This window comes from Balaenoptera acutorostrata, chromosome 4 (genome assembly GCF_949987535.1).
Source record: "Balaenoptera acutorostrata chromosome 4, mBalAcu1.1, whole genome shotgun sequence".
NCBI lineage: Eukaryota > Metazoa > Chordata > Mammalia > Artiodactyla > Balaenopteridae > Balaenoptera > Balaenoptera acutorostrata.
This window is the reverse complement of record NC_080067.1, coordinates 68,309,797-68,334,779: the sequence shown is the minus strand read 5'-3', so window position 1 is coordinate 68,334,779 and position 24,983 is coordinate 68,309,797. Positions and strand designations below refer to the sequence as shown.

The following is a 24,983-nucleotide window of genomic DNA, read 5'->3' as shown; positions in this document are numbered from 1 at the left end:
GAAAACAAACTATTCAAAGAAAATGGAGAGAAGGGAAAAAACATTAATAGACAGTGTTAAATATGCGTATAAGTTAGAACGTATCTTACCTCCATTGGACTAATAAATTCATTCATGCCTCTGTTGTAGACATAGATCATAGCATCATATAACCGATTTTCCCAACACATGAGAACTACCTGTAAAAAGGAAAAGTTGCTTGGTCCACACAATTGAGCAAATCTCACCAATAACTTTCCTCAAAGCTTTAAGAATGGGGAAGATCTTAAATTCTCTTTCCTAATTTTTCTTATTCCTTCTCTGAAAAAAACTGAAATTGAAGTACTCAAACACAATGCCAGGGTAAGATCTGTTGTAGGTTCAATGTTACTTTCAACAGTACAATAGCTACTTTTAAACATCCTCCCATGTCTGATTTTATTTCTTCTTTATCCTCCCCCTTTCCATATCCATCTTACCTTTGGTCACTAGTTCTACAAATATTTACTGAACATCTATATTCAGGTCCTCTCCTAGGCACTGTGGATAAAGTGATAGGTAAGACAAACCCAGACCTATTCTCTACCCTGACAGAACTTCCATTCATCCTGGACACTCACCAAAAGAAGGGGCACAAAATGGTGCATGAATTTTGACTTAGGGAAGATACTCAATTACACAAATAGTTCATTTACAAATGTGGTAAGTCTATAAAGGAACTTGACTTGGTCTGGAGTATTCAGAAGGTCATCCCTGAGGGAGCAATATTTAAGTTAGGACCTAACGGATACATGTATGTGAGCCAAAAGCCGATGTGGAAACTAGGGGCTCTGCAGGCAGAAGGAGCAGTAAGGATGAGGAATAGAGATGAAGGGATTAGGAAGAGGAATAGAGATGACTTAAGTATAGAGTACCCTATATACTGTTCCTATGAGAGCTATATTATACTACTGAGTGACAGGAGAAGACCGAAGTGCAAGAGTAGAGGTCAACAAAGGAGAATGACAAGGAATAGCCAAAGGGAAAACAAACTACTAGTCTGAGGGAAAATGGAAGTGAGGTGTCATGGGAGAGTCCTTCTAGACAAAGGCATGTTCTGGGACCTCTTCTCTTCTCTCACTTTCCGCCCTCTCAGCCAGTGCCATGATCATACATCTCTTTACAGCTTCAGCCCTAACCTCTCCTCTGACCCATATATCCAACCATTGACTTGATATCTTCACCTGAACGTCTAGTAGCTATCAAAATAAAATGGCAAAATACAACTCCTGATTTTGTCTCCCAAACTTAGACCTACCCCAGTCTTCCAATCTTCTTAAAGGAATCACTATCCACCTTGTTTTTCAAGCCAAAAAATTAGGCAACAGCCTTAAATTCTCTCTTTCCACACCTTCAGGTCCAATTCATCAGCAAATCAGTTCTACCTCCAAAATGTATCCAAAGTCAGGCCATCTCTCTCCATCTCACCACTATCATCTCTGGCCAGGACTACCTCCTGGACCAGCTCTTAACCAATCTCCTTGCTTCTTCTGTACTTGGCCCCCACCCCTCATTCTGTTATCTATAGGCAAATCAGAGTGATCTCACTTAAAACCTTTTAATGATTTCCTATAGCACTCAGAATAAAAAGGAAAAATCTGTACCTTGCCCTGAAAGGGCTACCTCTCTCTTTCAGCCAAGCTCTCTTTGTCTTTTATCTGTAACTTTTAGCACCCAACGCATATCTTTTTTTTTTTTTTTTGCATTAGCTGCTGTTTTTACCTGTAACAATCTTCTCCTCCAAGATTTTTGCACTACTGATTCCTTCTTGTCATTCAGATTCCAGATTTGATCAGACTCAATGTTACTTTCTTGGTTTTCTATAACTGACCCATCTAAGATAGACTCTCATTCTCTCTTTATCATACTGCCTGTTTGACTTTTAACATAATACTTGTTTTGGATATTTCTGGCTTGTTTACTTGTTTGTCTGTTTATTGTCAAACTTTTTTTTGCTAATGTAAGCCTTATGGTAAGCCTTGTCCACCAGGGTCACTAAAGCATTGGAGGTCATTACAGACTCTAGTGAAAGTAAAGCTGAAGAATTATTAGGATGTGAATGAAATGGAAGAGGCAACCTAGAGAATGCTTTCAAGAAATGTGGGAAAGAAAGAAAGAGGGAAAGGTGTGGAGGAAGGAAGGAAGGAAGAAAGGAGGGAAGGAGGGAGGGAGGGAGGGAGGGAGGGATCTGGCTGCAAGTGGGAAATGTGATATGGCAGTAACCAAAAGGGAAGGAGGGGAAGGCTTGATACGGAGAGAAGGGAATCTGACGGGGAGATTGTTTAAACTGTTATTTTAACATGAAAAAGAGCAGAGAATATTTACCTAGTGTTGGAGAAAAAGCTAAAAATGTTGGAAGGAGAAGAAATTAGAAATTTCTCTTATATCAGTGATAGTAAATAAAGCTAGATTGATAACATGCTCTCAAATCATCAGACCTATTGTCAGACATGAAGATTATGCCAAATTACCCACATGACAGAAAGGCATATGCAAAGAGGACCTGGCCTTTGCAAACTTACAGCCATTCATAAAGAACTTCCATGAAGAAAACAATACCCATTTTCCAAACCCTTCATTTCCGTGTGATTTTGCACATTAAAAACAAACAAACAAAAAACCTTTGGTCCTTCTAAGTTTGTAAGTCACCGTATTTTAGCTCAGTAGGGCTCAGCACCTTGGTACCTTTGTGCCTTTGCTCAGCATTAGGACTGAAGAGTTAAAAGAAGAGTTAAGAGTGAAGTGTCTTAGGTCAGATACATATTGCTCCTCAGTTAAGGACTTAAAACTTATGTGGAGACCTCAGATATACTGGAGGTATATTATCAATGAGCTGGCTGATCATGCTAAGATGTCCTGAAGTTTGCTTCTTATACTATGCCCTGCATTTCAAAACTTAGTGTATGAAAGTTATCAACTCTGGACATATAAACTAGCTTTTCAAAAAAATGGCATCATACTCTCAAAAGTAAAAATATTCTATTTTTCACGTGGAAGTGCTTATAGTTGAAATTCACTTGCAGGATGAAAATTGTAGTAGTGAACAAACAAACTGATGAAGAAGGATAGACCAATAAGCATTTACCGAGCAACTACCAAATATAAACCCTATGCTAAGAGCTCTGGGGGATGTCAAGGAAACCGAAGACTACTGGCTTGCAGGAGTTCCTAATCTAGCTTTAAGTAAAGAACACTCCTAAGAAATATATTGACAAATATAAGTTTATGAGACCTTGTACCAAAAAGTGCTAAAAAATAATTAGGGTTGATGAAAGACAGAGTAAGGCCCGATGAGTCAGGTAAATATATTCAATAAAGGAATGATGTTTATTCCATAAATTAGTAGACTGCCTATAAACTCACCTGCTGAATATCTAGGCTGGTGATATCCATATGTACAATGAGGGCTTCCACATTTTCCATTAATTTTTTATCTTGGAAATGAACAATCAAGTCTTTCATTACCTGGGGTGTGATCCCCACCAATTTATCACTTAAAATATATGGTTCAAGGCACTCCAAAAACACTCCTTTGGCCACTGAATTCTCACTTAATTTGTCATACACCTGGCTAAATAAAAGATCCCTGCAACAGAACGGGGAAAAATACTTTTAGGAACATTCCAAACATCCATTAAATTCCGTCTACTAAGTATATCTCATCTTTTTCCTATTTCAACTTACATGCAAGTTTATTAAAAACAGTAACAAAATTTGCAAAGAGCTTTATATTTTGAAAAATCTCTTATATATACTATCCTAATTAATTCACCCAATACTACTTTTTACAAATAAAAAATGTTGAGTAAGTTAAATTATTTACTGAAAATCAGTTAGCTAACAAGTGATAGATTCAGAATTTGCATCAGCCTTCTGACCTAAACCCTGTGCTGAATCCATTATGACACACTGCTTCTTAAAGACAACACTGATATGGGTGCGGGTAGTATGGAGACTAGGATGAAGTAAAAAAAAAAAATTAAATAGACTATTCACAATTTATCCTTTCCTCTTTCCTGGTATCTAAGTATTCCCATCTGATCTGCAAGGCCAATCTGCTTCTTTATCTAGTTCTTGCCCCTTGCTTCCCAAAGGGTTTAGGTAGTGATTATTGATGGGAGAGGAAGAAGAAAACGTTCAATGTTTTAAAAATATGTCTGAAAACTATTTTACTGCAGAAACAAAAAAACTAATTAATCAAATGCTACCACACTCAATAACTGAGTTTTATTTATTTTGTATTTCTTCTGCAAAGAGTCCAGAAATAATTTTAGAGTTCTATTCACCATAGACATAATCTGAATTTTGTTTTCACCCAATATTATATAAGCATTGTCCTAAGCTGCTACTTAACTCTTTAAAATTACCATTTTGTCTAACTACAATGTTTCAATATGCTGAAACATCAGAATTTATATAACTATTCCTGTAATGTATCACTTATTTCCACTATTTCACTATTATGAGTGAGGCCACAATGAACATCTACATATATAGTCTTTCCATTTGGGGGCTTAATACCTTAGTCATTCTACTTTTAGAAATTTATTTAAAGTCAAAAGATACAAAAAATTTTGTGGCACTTAAAATGTATTACTAAATTATCTTCAAAAATCATCATAGCACCAATTTACACAGCCATCAGTAATGTATAATTTCAACAGTTTCAACAGACAACTGTCTTTAGTTTTTTCCCATATAGTTTAATGTATAAATTAAACAACATCACTGTTTTCAATTCTTTGATGACTGGCAAAATTAAATGTTTTCCATGTTTCCATTTATACAGTGTATTGACTTATATCATTCACTGATTCTTTAATTCTCTCTTTTTTCAAATACAAAAACTGTGCTAATTCTATTTGCCTGTTAGGATCGATTGTTTATTTATTTATTTGCTAAATGTATAATCTCTATATATGTGCATCATGTCAATTGTGAAAAGTGGTAGATGGTTCATCCACAGGTGTGATCTTTCATGACAAGTTCCACAAAAAAGACAAGGAAGATTCTGAAAGCAATGGGATGGGGTCTTGCCTCATCTGAAGTCCTAGAAGGGGGACAAATAATAAATGGACTGGCTACAACTGCATAGAACGCCATGTTGCTTTTCAATAAACAGTATTTGCAATATCCTGGGGGGAAATCCATATCCATTTATATTTTTCTCATATCCACAAGTGTAACTATTGCATCATTTTCCCCTTCGCTTTATATTTATCAGAGTATTTTTCATGTTACTTTCATTTTAATCAACAGTCCATTACATTTTTGTGATTACCAATTACTAGCCAAGCAAAAGGAACTGAGATTAATGAAGCCTTACTGTAAGAAAGATAAAATAAGAGTAACAAAGTAACTCTAATGAACTTAAAGAAAATGTCATATTTGCTAGCCCTTGCACTCTGTAATGTGTTGTTAAAAACAACATGCTAGGAAAGATAATTATATATTTCAGTTCAGCACAAAAAGCCCTGGGGAGGAAAATTAAAGAGCTACAAATTCAGTAAACAGAGCATAAAAGTTGACAAACAAGGCACTCCTGTGACAAACTACAGCATGCAATGCTGGTAAGATTAATGGCAAAACTATATGCTTCTTTCTTAACCAGTAAGAGGCTATAATAAAGAAGCAAGAAAAATATAACTCAGCAACTCCTATCTGCATCTCTACCTTAAAATAAAAATAAAACAAAATTTTAAGACATGTTCTCATCATTCTGGGAAAATATTTATTAGATCATCAGAGAAGGAGGGAAAAAGAAAAGTACATACAAAAAGAAAATGGTTTTGGCTCTTGTGTTTCTTTCTGTACTTAGGCATTATACTCCAGGGTGCTGACTTTGTTTCCTGGAACGGCTAATGTCAAAACTGATGTTTATCGCTTCAAGCTTAGCCTCCTTATAACCAGTATAATAGAAAAATCCTGAATAAATAAATTCTGAATAACAGAGGGCCAACAAAAAGGTCTTCTACATAACTTCACTTTATATTAATACTCATATTAAAGACATTATTTGGAGTTTATCACACATAACTTCAAATTGATAGAAAAAAATGACCAAATTCACTTTTTGCACTATCAGTTTTACAATTAAAAAATGTGAAGAACTCAGCTTATGAGATAATTACAAATTCAGAGACTGTCTGAAGGGAGCAAGAGCGTCAATCCTAACATTTGCCAGCGTACACTAAATATACAACCAGAACCAAATAAACAACCCCCCACTAGATATAAGTGGGATTTAATAAATCCAAAGTTGATTTCGGCTGGCCTCTTTATTTATAAAATTAAAAACAAAGTTCAAAAGAATAGATACATGTAAATGTAGAGCTGAATCACCTTGCTGTACACCTGAAATTAACACAACATTTTTAATCACCTGAACTCCAATATAAAATAAAAAGTTTAAAAAAAAAAAAGGGCTCCATATGACCTGGAAAATATGACCTTTAGAGATAATCCACTATTTTTTTTTTTTTACCAAATTTCACTTATTTAATTAAAATTTATTGAGAACGTGTTACATGTCTGGCTACTATCATAGATGCTGAATTGTGTGCAAAATGAAAGTTATTTCACTGCTCAAAAAAAGTTCAAATGATCTTCAAGAAATTATGTTCAAAATGCTCTGTTTCCTGATACAAGTATCACAGTTTGTAAATATTTCCTTTAAAAAGACATGGCTTAATTAAACTCTGTGAATATATTGAAAACTACCATACTCTTTAAAATGGTGAATTTTATGGTACGTGAATTATATCTCAATATAGCAGTTAGATAAAATAAAAAAGGCATGGCCCCATTTTTCACCTAGCTTTGATGTTTAAAATTTTAACTTGCACTTACCAAGAAAATGATGAGAAAACTCAAAACATTAAGTTCCTCAACCATGGCTGATAATTAAAATCTTTCTGTTTCACAAATAATAATCCTGATGTTGAACAACAAGGTTAAACAAATACTCTGGCTATCAAAAAGCCACTTCAGGTTCACTTTAGATTTAAGAGAAATATTTTTGGTTCAGATTTATATATAATTCAAGTTATCTGAATAATGGCTTCTTTTTGGATCTCTGCTTACAGTGATATAAGCTTGAAGTGGTCAAGATCATCTACATACAGCACCTATTTTGTTTTATAATGGCTCTGAGATATAATTCACACATAATAACAGCATTTATTTAAGCACTTATTTTTAAACAATGTTCAAAATTACGATTATAGTTCAAGTAAACTCTGGACCTATTTTCAAAATAAACTGAAATTATGGCTACTGTTGTATAAGCAAAATGACAAATCATTAAATATACTACAAAAACCCTTGAGATATTTTATATCTCTTTCTAGTACTGCAAAAATATATATGCACTATCAAATTGAAATGAAACTGTGTGAGCAGAGACCAAATTATGAAAATAAAGGTAGATCTTCAAAAACAGAATTTCCTATCATTTCTGATTTTAAAAGATTCACAAAAAGATAATAAAGCCAAATTTTAACCAAAAAAGATGTCCATTACACACTGATCAGTATGCCCTACAGAGAAAAAGCAGTGTGGTTCCTGCCATAGTAAAAAGGATTTTACATTATAAAAGAATTCTTACATATGAATGGAAATACATATATATCCTAGTAATGTAATATTACTGCTGGGTATGAAATTCTATGACTTATGATACAGAGGTAACAGTGATCATAGTATAATAATGGTTGTGGTATTGAGTTAAAATTAATTTCAGAGTATGTACTGTGTTTATAATTTAACCCTCATAAGAGACAGTATAATATATGAAAATAAGAGGACTGACTATAAAACCAATGTACTCAATCAGAAAATATTATAATATAAAAGGTATCTGGAGGCCAGTATTGAGTGTCTAAGTGACCACCCTAGAAGTGGAAGAAGTTACTTGAAATTGGCTGAGTACTAGATTATGTTCTGTTTGTTTGTTTGTTTTAGTTGTTTGCTATTTAATGTAATTACTGATATATTTTTAAATTTATCACTTATTATCTTTCTCCTTGTCTTAACTATTCTTAATTCCTTTTGCTCCTTTTGACTTTTTTTAAATTGTATTTTTAATCATGACACCATTTATTACCTTGTTAGTTATATATGTTTTTACTATTATATACTAAGTATGGGTTTAGAGATTACAATCTGCATCTTCAAATTATTAAATTATAATATAAATTAATAAATTTACCACCTTCTAGACAGTGCAAGGACTTTAGAACACTTTAACCTTATTTACCCTTTTCTCCAATTATGTAGTATTGTTTTCATATATTTTTCTCTTCATTTTTCTTCATGTTTTATTCAATCCTCACACATATTGATTATATTCTATATTCACTTACCCACATATCAGCTTTTCCACCTCAATCATTTTCCTTTTACCTAAAGAACAGCTTTTGTTATTTGTTTAGTGCAGGTCTGCTAATGATGAATTCTCTCAGTTTGTGTTTCTTAGAATATATTTCTATAACACTTTCATTTTCAAAAGGTATTTTTGTTGTATATAGAATTCTATATTAATAGATGTTTTCCTTCTGTCCTTTCACAATTCTGTTGTCTTTGGCTTCCATTATTTCTGTTTAGAAGTAAGCTGTAAGGTTAATTGTTACTATTTTGAAGGGGTTTTTTTCTTTCATAATGACATTAACGATTTTTTTTGTCTCTAGTTTTCAGCAGTTTAACCATGATGAACCTACATGTGTTCTAATTCAGCATTATTCTTAGGGTGCAGCTCTTCACAGCTCAATCAAAAGCCTGGAATATTTAGCGCCCCTCTTTTTGTGTGATCCTTGAACTCAACTGCAGCAACATCACGAATCGCTCTGAAGTTTTGCTCAGCTTCTCAACCCCTCAGCTGCTGTTTTTCAGAGTTGGCAATTATCTCAACAGGAAGAGCCAGCTTCTGTTCCTCTCTCCTCTGCCTGGATCTTGGTACCACAGATCCTCATCCCCTTGGTAGCTCTCCGATGTTTTCATATAAATTTTGTTAACAAATTATCCAGATTTCCCAGCTGTCCTCATTGCCATTGCTAGAAGCAGAACTCCTATGTGAGACGCTCAGTGCAGTATGCAATGCTATGCCACTGTCACTCTTAGTATAATCAAACTCATAGGTGTAGGCTTGTTATGATTTGTTCTGTTGTGCACCAAGAGTTTTCTTTCTGATAATTTCTGTCTTCCTTTAATTCAGGAAAATTATTAGCCATGTTCTCTAGTCTTCAATTTTGGAACAATGGTCAGGTATATGTTGAAGCTTCTTTTCTATTCTCCTCTCATATTTTCTAAGTTTTTATCTTTGTTTATGCTCTACATTTTGTTCCAGGTAAATTCTTTTTTTTTTTTTTAAGACGGTATCTGTGTTATGCACAATCTGAGCATTCTTAAAAGCAATCTCAACATCACAAATATTTTGAAAATTTGGGAATGTAGAAGAGAAGACTCTAGATGCAAATGGAACCAAATGTCAAAGAAAATGGCATAAAGAGAGTGCCCAGTTTAGGGAGAAAGATATCATACTGGAATGAAGCTACATAATTTTTAAATCCCTCTGCTTCAATTGAGTCTAGGGAATTGATCATTTTTAATCTTATTATCTATGGAAACTCTAAGAAAAAATGTAACTCTATATTTAAGCGTGATTACACTGAAGTATTTAAGAAACACAGAATTTTTATATCTAATAAATCTTTAATCATTGCATGTTTGCAATGGAAGGAAATTGAAAGATGACCTAGACACAAAGAATCAAAGTTGATCAAATGGCCTATTTGACCTCTTTACTCATAAGCTCAGGCGCATATATAGAATCTTAACATTATGATGAAAAAGAAAAACCAGTATGATGAGAAGTAAGCAAGCACAAGAGCACTGAATCTAGAACACAAAAGGGAACATGTGACCCAATGCCTAGTTCCACAGCCTCAAACTTTCTTACATTGCTGAGGACACTACCCTGTCCCTTCTGCCCCTACTGGAACCCAGAGAGTACAAAAAGTGGGGAAAGAGACCAGGAGGGGAAAGAGAGTAAGAACACACATGTTGGAACTTCTCCTAAGCAAAAGCAGGATCTAGTACAATCTGGTCTTCAGCGTTCAGAAACAGTCAAGAGAGAAGGAAGCCATACTATTTGCACTATGGTTCAGGAAAAATATCCAATCCTGGATCTAGGAGTATGTGTGTATGACTGGATGAAGGAAGGAGAAAAGGACCAAGAAGAGCTCAGAAAAGGACCCCTGAGATCTCCCTTCCCCTTGGCACTCAGGAATATACTATGACTGCTGGTATTTCTGAGATCTCCAAAACAAATACTGTATTCATTTCAGACACAGCCCAGAAGAAAACATGCTAAGGAATCAGGAAAAATTAAAGGAAAGAAAGAAACTGATAAAAATGAAGAAATAATAAATAGATTCTAATTTGGTGATAATCTAGACTAGATCTTGTCTTCTATGTTGGATGCTCTGATTTAATAAAGAAATTATTGCATTCTCAGCCAGTCAATAAATTAAATAAAGTTGGAAATATTTCCTTTTCAAGTCATATAAAAAAAGAAAAACTTATCTCTGGGATATTTTTGGGAATAACAGAAAATATTCCTGAAAGAAAAAAAAACCTTTTTTTTTTCTTTTTCCCTATATAATCCATTTTACAACGGCTCAGGTCATTTCAACTTTATCTCACTGTGAGAGTATTCAAGATTTCAAGTTAATGATCACAAGTCACCCTGCAAACCAAGAGGCAGAATTACTTCATTAATTCAACCATCAGGCTACTTTGTGCCAGGTACCATTTAGGTAGAAATAATCTGTTTTATAAAGATATGCCTTCTTACTCTAAACAAAATTTAATCTCTTAGATATTTTATTTTATCTCATTTATATTATCTCAATTTGAAGATTTAGGTTGGTCCCAGCACTTATTAGTATTAGAAACATCACTACATCTCAATTTCCTCATCTGAAAATGAAGATAACTTTACCTCTCTTACACTGTAATTATGAGGATTAAATGAAATAAAATATGTAAAACTGATCCATAAACTATTGAGGCTGCTTTAAAAAATATAAGACAAATAACAAGGAAGTGTAAGTGTAAAACATGAGCTGAAGAGAAAACTAAGTTAAGAACTAGGGTGAGGTTAGTATATCATGGCTCTTAGCTCCCTAGGAAACAATAATTAGCTATACAATTCACTGTCCATCAGCTAAAAGTGAGTTAGCTGTTCAGAAGATGCAAAAGTATTTCTGGTACTAACACCTGAGAGAAATTTCTTCCTTGGGATAAAGAAGACAATGTGTAACATAAAACCATGTTTTCAACAACATCCCAACCATGAATACAACATATTTCACTGGATAATTACATGTAACACTATAGCTAAAACACTGGAATGAATCTGAGCCCTAAGTAAACAGAAGCTAGAGCTCTTTGTGATTTAATTGAAGGTCTGACATAGCAAATAACTGCCCTCTTGATAACCTTCACTGATACTTTCTAAGTATGATCCAACCTTATATGATTTAGGCAACCTGAATATACATCAATTCAGGAGTCAAGACAGTGTTGTATAGGGTTTGGGGAGTATCTGCACTGGATCCTCACAGCTGTTCACCACTGAAAAAGCAGTACAAGCTGGTAGTTATGAGCAAGAACCCAAAAGCTAGGCTGCCTGCATTAGAATCCCACCTTTGCTCCTCAAAAAAAGTGTGAGCAAGTTTTGGCAAGTTACTTAATCGCATACTGCCTCTTGAACCTCCTATGTAAAATGAAGATAACAATAATACCTACCTCACCGTTATAAAAATTAAATAAGTTGTTATAAAAAATAGATAAATTAAAGTGCTTAGAACAATACCTGGCATGTAGGAAGCTAACTATTATTGTAAGTGTGAAAAATTATGAACTAGCACAGTGTTGGTTAATTTATGTAGTTACTATTTAAATGAACAGACCCTAATCAAGAGTTGATTTATAGTGATTTCCTTTAAATGAAGAGGCTCTTAAAAAAGAAGCACAATAAATCTTTCCTTTTTTTGAGTGGTATGAAATACTGTGTTTTAGTGATGGTTCATAAAAAAGCATATATATATAATGCATGAATCATACACTTTTAAGATCTTTAAGTGATTAAGTATTGCTCTTTTGCTATGTTCTTCACCTCCACTATCCTGCCACATAAATACACAGATGATACATCTATATTGGACAAGTTAATTTTATTAGGACTGAAAATTCTTAAAGAATCAAATTTCTGTAAATTCATTTTTTTAAAAAACCTATTGAGTCAAATTCATAGAATTCATAGTAGTAAATTATTGCTATAATATAAGCAAGAGGCAACTTGGACTCAAAATAATTGAACCTGACAGGCAATGTATACTCACTTTCGCTGCAGCAGAAGGCAGTAATCAACTATGATGGGCACCATATCCTGTAGAGAAACCATAAAGAAAGCATCAGCACTGCATCTCTGTCCAATGGCCCCCTGGTTAGACACAACACATAATGAAAGTGGTCTGCTTCAGATACTGTTAGATTGTTGGGAGAATATAACTCTGTACCATACTTTTGGTAAGCAATTTGGCACTCTGTGTCAAAAGCCTTAAGAATGTGAAAACACTTTTACCCAGTAATTCTATCTGGAAATTTACCCTAAATACATTTAGTAAGAAAAAAAATTTAATGCATTAAGGTATTCACTGCAGCTCTATAATAGAAGAAAGAGGAGAAGGAGGGGGAAGGGAGGAAGACATTGAAATTAAATATACAACATGGGAAAACAGTTAAGTAAATCTGCTATTTAAATAAAATATTATGTAGATATTACAAGTTTATAAAGAGTTTACAACATTATAAGAAACATTACGTGAAAAATATGTATTTATCTCACAACTTTGTAAAGAAAATACACCAAATTGATAATATAATATAGTTGGTCCCATTGGTGGCTCAGGTGATTAAGGTTGTCCATATTTTGTCACAATCCTCCAAACCAGCTATTTTAAGGTTAATTTCTCAGTTCCATAATATTTTGACTATTTTAAATTCATCATGTATAGACTCATATCAAATGAATGGCAACCCATAATTTTGGCCTTTTTCAAGAGAAACACTTTGAGGGAGGAGCAGTAGCTTATTATGACTAGAACTTGTCAAGTACCCAAGCATTAGATTTCAGCAGTACTCTTTCATTTTCTGCTAGCTGAAGAGCAATGGTTTCCTTTTAAAAATCCTGGAAGGCTTAGGTTCTGGGCAGAAGAATATCCCATCAGGAGGGAGAAGACATTATGTGAAGAAGAGAATACCACATGCTAACACTTCTTTGACAAAAAGAACAAAAACTGAGGAACCACTATTATCTGAGAGAGAAGTAAGCAGAAGGACCTATAATCCTAAAAGGCTAACCCTGCCCCATCCATCCTGCTTCCTTTATTTATCAATATTCCTCATGACTACATTTATAATCTTACTTAGATTCTTCAAAAACAGGAGCTAAAACCATAGATTTGAAAAGTGTTAGAGCTGTGTTAAGTCTCAGCCCTGAATGAGAATACATATAGAGGGACAAATAATCTGCAGAGAAAAAAACTTCCTAGAAATACTGAGGAAATTTAACAAACACTCTTTAAAATACACAGCTGAGCTCCCCAAAAACTAGGGGCAATACCCAGGGTTTAAAATTGAAAAAGGAACTGCAAACTAAAGCAATAAGCCCTGAGCCATCACTGAGACTGTCCAATAAATTTGTTGTTCATATAAGAGCTTGGGTTTTAATGCCAGAAACAAACTGAGGCCTTAATTCTTGCAACATAAGGAAGTAAAGCAAAGATCCTCCTAAAAACAGGATTCTTGAAAGGTGCCTCCTTAGTGAAAGGCAATTAGAAAAAACAAAAAAAACCTGCCTATATGCGTAGGAAGCTAACAAGAAAGGTTGTCTGTCTCTGCCTGGACTCAGTGGGGATAAATCTGCACTCTCCAAGAATCTATAATCAAGATCCTGCCCACAGGTGGATTTGGGATTTGAATTTACACTGTCTCCTTAGTAAGGGAATAATCAGGCCAAGAAATTAACACAAAAGGTGATCCTGAAAAAAGGATACTCCTGGAGCACTTGAAAGAAAAAAATTCCAGAAACAGTGTTTAACAGTTAACAGTGCTTAACAGTGCTTAACAGTGCTTTGCTTAACAGGCAAAATAAGACCTCCTGATAAAGCCCCCAAAAGATGTGCCCAAAATAAAAAAGTTTAAAGCACCTCATGAAATAACATACCATAAGTTAGTGTCAGCAGAAACTACAAACAGCAGGGGAGACCCCTAAAACTTCAAATATTATAATTATCAGGTAGAAATTATTAAAGTATATTTAGAATTATTAAAGGCATAAAATAAGGAATTAAGTGCCTATCCTAGCATTAAGTACTAAGGATATACTATAGGGATAATGGAGAGTGCAACCATCAGATTAATACATGTAGACAAATCACTCTGTTGATTCTATGATGGGAGGATCTGGAAAACCAAGACTGAAGATAGGTGGCTAGTATAGTAGTCCAAGATGGAAACAGGAGACCAAACTAGAGTAGTGAGAGTAGGCATAAAAACCAGCAGATAGAATCAAGCACTGTTTATAAAGTAAAACTGTAGAGGTTGCTGACAGATTGGTTATGGGTTGGAAGGCACAGGCAGGAGTCTAAGAAACTCCTAAGTTTCTAGTTTGAGCGATGGTTGGAGGAAGATTTCATGAAATGAGATAAGGAATATGGGAGGAGGTGTTAGAAGGAAGAAGCTAAACATAGTTTGGGCTGTCATAGCTTTGAGGAACATCTTTACTTTGATATTGAATAGCAAGAAACTGGATATAGTAATCTGAAACATCTGGGTTAGAATTACACACTTCTAAGTCATGAAAGGAAATATTGTATATGAATAAAACTGTCCAGGGATAATAGAGATAAAAATCAGTGAACAGTGGATTACATCTTGAGGAAGACCAATATTTATGATATGGTCAGAGGATGGAAACAAAATCCAACTCAGGAACAGTCACAAAGGTTAAAAATCAGAAGACCACACAATCATAGATATCTACAGGATACAGAATTTTAAAAAGGAAGGAGTGATCATCACTGTTTAATAGAGCATTGAGAATGAATAAGATGTGAAAGTTTTATTTTATTTATAAATTAGGATATCACTGGTATCTTTAGAAAGATGGTGTTTTATCTTCCTCATTAGATGGTAAGCACAGTAATGGGTGATATCCAGCTTGCAGAGAACTGGGGGGAGAAAGGTGAGAGGGAATGAGGGAGGAAAGGGGGAGGAAGAGAAAGAGAAAGCATCAATGTATGTGTAATTAGAATCCCTGAATAAGAAAACTAAAACAACAGAACAGAATGAATAGTTCAAGATGTAATTCAAGAAAACTTTCCTGAGATTATTTTTTAAAAAGTCTTAAATCTACATATTAATAGAACACATACTATTCCAGGGGAAAATGGCCTAGAAAGATTATACTGAGACCCAATGCAGTAAAGTTACTGGATTACCCAAACTAAGAAATAGCCAGGAAAAAAGATGAATTTTGAGAGAGGGAAAAAAAACAACCTGGCTAGCCTCAGATTATCCCACAGTGGCATTCCATGACAGACGATAACACAACAGTATTTTCAAGATCCTTAAGGAGAGCCAAAATGTTTTTCAACATAAAAGCTAGAGGGACTTACTTCCCTGGTGATCCAGTGGCTAAGACTCCACACTCCCAACGTAGGGGGCCCGGGTTCAACCCCTGGTCAGGGAGCTAGATCCCACATGCCGCAACTAAGAGTTCGCATGCCACAACTAACAGATCCGGCATGTCACAACTAAAGATCTCACATGCTGCAACTAAAGATCCCGTGAGTGCCGCAACTAAGACCTGGCGCAGCCAAATAAATAAATTAATATTTTAAAAAATAATAAAATAAAATAAAAGCTAGAGACCAACAATTTGAAGACTCAACAAACTCAAAAAATATTGTTCTCATGAGCCTTCCCTTTTTTTTTTTTTAAGCCTCCTCCATATTAGTTTACTTTTGGCCAAATCGTGCCCAAATGTCCTCCATATTTAGAAAAAAAGATGTGCCTTTTATTAAACTTTTGTCCCCTTCTATTTAGAAGCCTATCATTTTAGAGCCAAGAACGTGAAGCATGATATTCTTTTCTTTTTCATGAAAGTAATATGAATTCACAGAAGAACATTTGAAAATTACATAAAGAGGGGCTTCCCTCGTGGCGCAGTGGTTAAGAAACCACCTGCCAATGCAGGGGACACGGGTTCGAGACCTAGGAAGATCCCACATGCCACGGAGCAACTAAGCCCATGTGCCACAACTACTGAAGCCCACACGCCTACAGCCCGTGCTCTGCAACAAAAGAAGCCACCGCAATAAGAAGCCCATGCACCGCAACAAAGAGTAGCCCCTGCTCGCCACAACTAGAGAAAGCCCGCGCACAGCAATGAAGACCCAACACAGCCAAAAATAAATAAATTTATATTTTAAAAAATTACATAAAGATATTTTAAGATAAAATGTCCTCCATAATTTTACCATGAAGAGAAAATATTATTTAAAACTATTATATTTCTTTGCCTTTTTCTAATCATTTAGCATAATTAAGATCCTATCAGTTGTTCTCAAAGTCTGATTCATGAGAGGCCACAGGAGGTCTTCAAGACTCAGGGGGTTTGTGACGTCAAACTAATTTTCATAAAAATATTAAGATTTCATTTTTATTTTTCAGCGTGTTTACTTTTGCAAATATGGTGTAACTGCAAGGGTCAGTAAAACTGCTGTCTCCTTAGCCCGCATCCAGGCAGTGGCGCCAATCCATACTAGTAGTCGTCATATTCTTCACAGTCATGCCCTCAGAGGAAAGGAAAAAATGCCATTTTCACTCGACTGTCCTTGATGAAGCAGTGGTTTTAATTTTATTAAATCTCAACCTTTAAGTACATTTTTAAAAATATTCTGTGTGATGAAATGAGAAATAGGAATAAGCCATTTCTGTTGCACAGCAAAGTGCTATAGCTGTCTCAAGGAAAAGAACCTGCACAACTGTTTGAGTTGTGAGCTGAACCAACCACTTCTATCACGGATTACCACGACTGACAGAAAAAGATATCTATCCAGATTTGAGTATCTGACAAAAATTTTTTCAGAAATGAACACAGGCAAGCTGTCACTTCAAGGGGAAAAAATGAACATATTTGTTGCCAATGATAAAATTCAAGCTTTCAATTGAAAATTAGAATTTTGGAAATCACACAGCCAATTCTGTGAGCTTTACAGCTTCAGAGTAGTTAGACTTTACTGATGAGATTGGTGGTGATTCATTAGCTTTTCTTCTTTTTTTTTTTGGCCATACCGCATGGCTTGTGGAATCTTAGTTCTCCGACCAGGGATTGGACTCGGCCCCTCGGCAGTGAGAGTGCAAAGTCCTAACCACTGGACCGCAGGGAATTCCCTCATTAGCCTTTCTTTCTTTTTTTTTTTTTTAATTATTTTTGTTTATTTTTGGCTATGTTGGGTCTTTGTTTCTGTGCGAGGGCTTTCTCCAGTTGCGGCGAGCGGGGGCCACTCTTCATCGTGGTGCGCGGGCCTCTCACTATCGCGGCCTCTCTTGTTGCGGAGCACAGGTTCCAGACGCACAGTCTCAGTAATTGTGGCTCACGGACCTAGTTGCTCCGCGGCACGTGGGATCTTCCCAGACCAGGGCTCGAACCCATGTCCCCTGCATTGGCAGGCAGATTCTCAACCACTGCGCCACCAGGGAAGCCCTCATTAGCCTTTCTTGAAGAAACTGCTTCAGCAACCAAGAAATGACTGGGAAAACTATAGCAAAAGCACTGGTGATCAGCAGGAACTATATTTAACTACAAAAGTAAGCCTAAAACAACAAACAGATACCCTCTGACAATGAGGAAAAGATTTATATGAAGACAAATTGGGAGGAGAAAGAGAAAAGGTTGGGGGGAGAAAAGATTAAGTGGCCTCATCTGTAAATTGGTAGTCAAAAGATATCCTTTAAAACTCACAATTAAACTTAGAACTAGAAGCATTTTTAACAGTATAAAAGATAATGATTAAAATCTGGTAATAGAAGAGGGGTTGAGGAGAAAGAAGGAAGAAAAATATGCTAAATTTAATAACAGAAAGGACCAATGCCCCCAAAAAATAGAGGATCAAGGGTACTATATAATGCTATAATTACAAAGGTAGTCACTGGAATAAAATACACAATTGTAAATATCAGAAGTACACGTAAAAAATAAAGTGGTAAAAGGCTTTCTTTAAAAAAAATAAAAACAAAAAATATTTGGTTTAACTCACCTAAGATTTTCAGATTGAAATATGAAAAAAGCAAACACCCAACTCTACGTAGTAAACAAGAAACAAATACAAAGTGATCTGGAAAGACCGAAAATAAAATGATAGGCAAAAGTATACCATGCAAAGAAAAATCAGGATTGTGATCAGATTAAAGGTTGTTTATCAGCTAAAGTAAAATTCAGGCTAAAAGGGCATTAAATGAATAAATAAATCATAGTGAAGATAAATTTCCTATTTTTATATGCCAAATTGCTACAGGGTACGTTCTAAATTATACGGTGCTAACATTCCTAAGGCAGAAAATGGAAGGAAAAATAGAGAAAAGAACACTATTAACAGGGCACTTTACTTCTCACTGTCCATGAGAAATTGGGTAGACAAAAATGGGTAAGGGTTTAGAAGATCTAACAATTAATTTTAAAAATCTGACTGACAACGAACGATTTTCTGTGAAAATACACAAAATATTATATCTCAAGTGCTTGTGGAACATTAATGATCATATATTAGACCACACACACACAAAAAAAAACCCTAAATAAGCTCCAAAAAGTAGAATTGGTACACAAAACATTATCTGAACACAATACAATAAAACTAGAAAGGAATCATATATCAGAAAGTAAAATGCTCTCTCCACCTAAAAAATAAACTTTCTCTAAAACTCTTCAAAGAAGGAATACCAATCACATTTGATGATTACATATAAAGACAATAATTAAAGTGGTACATATTGAACTGATAGCTTTAAATAAATCTGTAATTTGACATTTTTAGAACACTCCAACAGCAGTAAAATACACATTTTTCTGAAATACAGAGAGCATTTACTAAAATAAATGATATATTTTAGGCCATAAAACAAGTTGCAAATTTTAAAAGATTCAAGTTGTACAAAGTATGTTCTCTGACCACAATGAAATTAAATTAGAAATTAACAAAATAAAGAATAACAGAGATGACATCACTATAGATTCCTCAGATATGAAAAGGGTAATGAAAATGCCATGAGCAACTTCTTGCCAATAAACTTGACAACTTAGATGAAATAGCTGAATTTCTTTAAAGATAGAAAATACCAATGCTTATTCAAAAAGAAATAGAAGAAATATATAACCTTCTAAGAAACTGTAGTTTAAAACTTCCTTACAAAGAAAACTCAAGGCCTTGATACTTTCAATGGTGAATTCTATCAAACACTTAAGGAAGAAATAATACCAATTATTATTATTAATTATTATACCAACTCTTCCATAACATTGAAAAGAAGGTAATAATTCACAACTAATTCTATGAAGTCAGCATTACTCTAATACCAAAACCACTCAAAGGCATTACAAGAAAAGAAAACAGATCATCATTCCCCATGAACACAGATGTTCACATAGAAAGGATAATATATCATAACCAAGTGGGTTTATCCCAGGAATGTAGAGTTGCTTTAAAATTCAAAAAATCAATATAAATCACCTAATTAACAAATGAAAAAAGAAAAACCATATGATCATCACTATAGACAGAAAAAGAAACTGACCAAAGCTAACAACATTCATTCCTGAAAAAAAAAAAAAATCTTAGAAAATTAAGAATAGAACTTCCTCAACCTGATAAAGGGCATCTTTAAAATCCTATAGCTAGCATATTTATAAATCTAAGACTGATGCTTTCCCACTAACACTGGAATAAGATAAGGATGTCAACTCTCACCGTTTGTATTCAACATCACACTGGAGGCCATACTGGAGCCAGTGTAATAATGCAAGAAAGAGAAACACAAGACATCCACATTGGAAAAGAAGTAATTCTGTCTTTATTGCTGACAGCATGATTGTCTATGTAGAAAATCTGGTGGAATATACAAAAAGCTATTAGAGCTAATAAGTGAGTTTAGCAAGAGTATAGATCAAATACTAAAATCAATTGCATTTCTATAAACTAGAAACAAACAAGGTGAAATTGAAGTTAAAAAAATACCATTTACAACAGTGTCAAAAAGTAAAAAAGGGAAAACTGTGCAACTACCAAAAAAAAAAAGACACTATTCTTTCTGTGAACCAATTTCAAAAATCCTCCAAGGCCGGGCTTCCCTGGTGGTGCAGCGGTTGAGAGTCTGCCTGTCAATGCAGGGGACACGGGCTTGAGCCCTGGTCTGGGAGGATCCCACGTGCGGCGGAGCAACTAGGCCTGTGAGCCACAACTACTGAGCCTGCGCGTCTGGAGCTTGTGCTCCGCAACAAGAGAGGCCGCAACAGTGAGAGGCCCGCGCACCGCGATGAAGAGTGGCCCCCGCTTGCCGCAACTAGAGAAAGCCCTCACACAGAAACGAAGACCCAACACAGCCAAAAATAAAATATAAATAAATAAAAAATTTAAAATAAAAAATCCTCCAAGGCATATTAAGTGAAAAAAAAATTTGTGTGTGTGTACAAAATCACAAATATAGTTTTCTATCATTTGTGTTAGAAAAGGAAGAAATACAAATGTATGAGTAGGTAAACATGTATATGTGCTTGCATTTACAAAAAGAAAACCTAGAAATATATTTAAAAACAGTAAAAATGGCAAGAAGCAGGGGGGAACTAGACAGATAGCATTAGGGTGGGAAGGAGACTTTTCACTGTACACATTTTTACATTTTTAAATTTTTGAATCATATGAATATATAGCTGATCCAAAAAATTGAATGTTTAAAAAAGAACAGAAGCAGGTAATACAACTGTGTACAACAGGACATATAGACAAGGACATACACCAAACCACTGGTGAAATTCAACCATGTTTACATAAAGCATCTACTATGGACCAGGCACAATACTAGATGTTAATGATGCATATTTAACAAAACAGATATATTTTATAGTTGGTACAAAGATTTTTTTAAAAGAGTACCAATGAAGTATGATGAAAGTTAAGAGAGGGGAACTATGGAATGCCAGGGGCACTGACAGCAAGAAAGACTACCTGTCTGTCTTCTTCAGAATGTGACATTTAAATGGACACCTGAAAGATAGCATTCACCAACCAAACTGTAGGGAAGAATGCTCCAGCAAGAGGCAATAATAGCTTGTGGAAAAGTCCAGATGTAAGAGATGGCATAGAACCTCAAGAAACTGAGACACTGCGACCAGAACACAGAAAGATAAGACTGGCGTTGGATGAGGAAGGGGCAATACGCAGGATTCCGGACTTTATTCTAAGGGTCATGGAAAACCACTGAAGGACTTTTAAGCAGGGACGTGAGAGTAAAAACTTAAGAATTGTGGCAGGATTACAAATGGTTTAGAGTCTTTTTACTTTTGTCACTCATAAAAATAAAAACACAAGTACATTAGAATACATGTGTAGACTTTAATTACTTCTTTGCAAATTTCTGCTACTATATGCCACTTGCCGACTCCAATTCCCTACAGACTTCTTAGCTCTCTTAGCCTAGGCTCTCTCACCATCTGCAATTCCAAACTTTTACTCACTTCCTTCTTTCTTTATCAAGGGACCTTTAAATGCCTTGAAAAGAGGACACACAGGAGATTTCCACTTCCAGGAAGATGGAGCAGACATATTTTTCCCTATTCCTCCCACCTGTACAACTAAAAACCCTGAACAGTATATACAACACAAATATAAGACTCTAAAAGGTAGAGAGGAAAAGGCAGACCAACTAGGACCTCAGGATCTGAGGAACGACATAGTGGTTGAGTTCCCTGGTTTCTTTTTTTTTTTTTTTTTTTAAGGATTTTTTCTTATTTATTTATTTATTTATTTATTTATTTATTTTTTGGCTGTGTTGGGTCTTCGGTTCGTGCGAGGGCTTTCTCCAGCTGCGGCAAGCGGGGGCCACTCTTCATCGCGGTGCGGGGACCGCTCTTCATCGCGGTGCGCGGGCCCCTCTCCATCGCGGCCCCTCCCGTCGCGGGGCACAGGCTCCAGACGCGCAGGCTCAGCAATTGTGGCTCACGGGCCCAGCCGCTCCGCGGCATGTGGGATCCTCCCAGACCAGGGCCCGAACCCGTGTCCCCCGCATTAGCAGGCAGATTCTCAACCACTGCGCCACCAGGGAAGCCCCTCCCTGGTTTCTTTTAACCATATGTCTCAGGCTTGGAGCTGAAGAAGCCAGCAACCTGGAAATGCCCATGGGTGCAGACAGAAAAGCCTAAACAAAAGCTTACTCTCTCTAGCCAAAACAACAAAAAAGGAAGAATCTGGTAAGATAAAACTGGCCCCACAGCCACTGTGATGGTTAATTTTATGTATCAACCATGAGGTGCCCAGATATTTGGTCAAACATTATTCCGGGGTGTCTGTGAGGGTGTTTCTGAATGAGATTAACATATGAATCAGTAGACAGAGTAAAGCAGGTTGTCCTCCCCAGTGCTAAAACATCAGCTCTTTGTGGGTCTTGAGTCTGCTAGCTCTCAGACTAGAACTTTATCATCAGCTCTCCTGGTTCTCAGGCCTTCAGACTTGGACTGGAACTACACATCAGCTCTTTTGGGTCTCCAGCTTGCCAACTGCAGATCTTGGGACTTCTCAGCCTCTATAATTGTGTAAGCTAATTCCTTATTAAAAAAATCAAACAATATATCCCCTATTGGTTCTATTTCTCTGGAGATCCCTGATTGATACACTCACCCATGCCAGCAAAGGCTGAGTGGAAACCCTAGATTTTCACCCTACACAGAATATAACAAGGTACTCCAATCCTCCCTTCCCCGATCAGGGTGGTATCAGAGAAGTCTATAGAAAGTCAGGACTTTCAATCCCAACAAGCCAATAACAAACCCCTTCCTCCTCCTCCATGGAAAGTAGCAATGAAGATCATGTTGGGAGCTGAATTCCTACCTACACCCAAGAGTAATGAGGCCCCACTGGGGAATGGTGTCAGAGGAGGCCTATGAATCAGAACTTTCACCAGTGCCCAGTCCAGCAGTAATGAGGCCACTCTCACCACAGTGTCAATGGAGGCCACAAGAAGAGCAGCAATGAGGCACCCCTAGCCTCACTAGCTAGCCAGTGAGGTACCAGGGAAGGACTAATAAGGAGCAGGAACTCCCATCTCAGTCCAGCAGTGAGGAGGAGCACTCCTCATCAGGTATTAATGGAAGATGAGTAGGGAACCTGGACTTTTACCCAAATTTGGCAGTAATAGAGTGGCACCCCTCCTCTTACCCTGCCAGGGCACTATCAGAAGGAAGTACCTAAAACAGAAAGCTTAAATAAGATGTGGAGTCTCACAATATAAACATCCAGAATGCCAGGTTTCAAAAGAAAATCAGAAATTATATCAAGAACCTGGAAGATCTGAACCTGAATTTAAAAATGATAATCAATAGATGCCAACACTGAGATGACAGAGATGTTAAAATGATCTGACAAAGATTTTTAAAGCAGCCATCATAAAAGTGCTTCAATGAGCAATTACAAACAACCTTGGAACAAATGAAAATACAGAAAGTTTCACCGAAGAAATAGAATATATAAAGAAGAACCAAACGGAAATTTTAGAACTGAAAAATATAATAACTGAAAATTTTAAAAACTCAAAGGATGGGCTCAATAGAAGAATAGAGGGTTCAGAGGAAAGAATCAGTGAACTGGAAGAAAAAACAGAAATTTATAATCAAGGAGAAAAAAAAAATGACTGACTGAAAAAAAGTGAACAAAGACTCAGGGACTTGTAGGACTATAAAAAAAGATCTAACATTTGTAATATCAGAGTCTCAGAAGGAGAGAAGAAAGAGGGTGGGACTGAAAAAGTACTCAAAGATGTAATGGCTAAAAATGTCCCAAATTTGGCAAAAGACATAAACACACAGATTTATCCAAACAGCATAAATCCAAGAAATCCGCACCAAAGATAGTTTTCAAAACTTCTGAAAACTAAAGACAAAAAAAAAAAAAAATCTTAAAAGTGGCATAAAAAGACCACACCTGGGAATTCCCTGGCAGTCCAGTGGTTAGGACTCTGCACTTTCACTGCTGAGGCCCAGGTTTGATCCCACACTTTAGCGATAGAGGGAAAAAATAATTTGAATGACTGGATTTCTCAAAAGAAATCATGGAGGCCAGAGGAAGTAGCATGATTTTTTCAAGTGCTGAAAGACAATAACTGTCAACCCAGAATCCTAAATCTAGTGAAATATTCTTAAGGAATGAAGGGAAAATCAAGACATTCTCAGATGAAGAAGACTTTGCTGCCAGCAAAATGACTCCAAAAGAATGGCTAATTAAAGTTCTCTAAAGAGAAAGGAAACAGTAAAGCAAGGGACCTTGGCATATCAGGAAAGAAGAAAGAACATGGCAAGCAAAAACAAGGATAAATAAAATAGACATTCCTTCTCTTGAGTTTTCTTACTTATGTTTTACGGTTGAAGCAGAAATTATACTGTGTGATGTGGTTCTAAATGAATGCAGAGGAAATATTTAAGACAATATATTATAAAGAGGAAAGGGTAAATGGATATAAAGGCAGGTAAGGTTTCTACACTACTTCAATTGGAATGTATATATAATATAATACCTAGAGCAACCACTATAAAAAGCTATACAAAAAGATTCACTCAAATATACTACAGATAA

At 35.7% G+C, this 24,983-nt stretch overlaps 1 protein-coding gene across 7 annotated transcripts in view; it reads right to left on the bottom strand.

Annotated features, from left to right (window-relative positions):
* The window catches only part of VPS8 (VPS8 subunit of CORVET complex), a 280,256-nt gene that overhangs the window by 177,311 nt on the left and 77,962 nt on the right, over positions 1 to 24,983 (bottom strand). For all 7 annotated transcript variants that reach the window (XM_057545206.1, XM_057545205.1, XM_057545207.1 and 4 more), the window contains exons 21-23: positions 12,423 to 12,469; positions 3,382 to 3,604; positions 90 to 179 (exon numbers count right to left, since the gene is read on the bottom strand). In XM_057545206.1, coding sequence (XP_057401189.1) covers positions 90 to 179; positions 3,382 to 3,604; positions 12,423 to 12,469 — 360 coding nt within the window. The remainder of the gene's footprint in view (positions 1 to 89; positions 180 to 3,381; positions 3,605 to 12,422; positions 12,470 to 24,983) is intronic.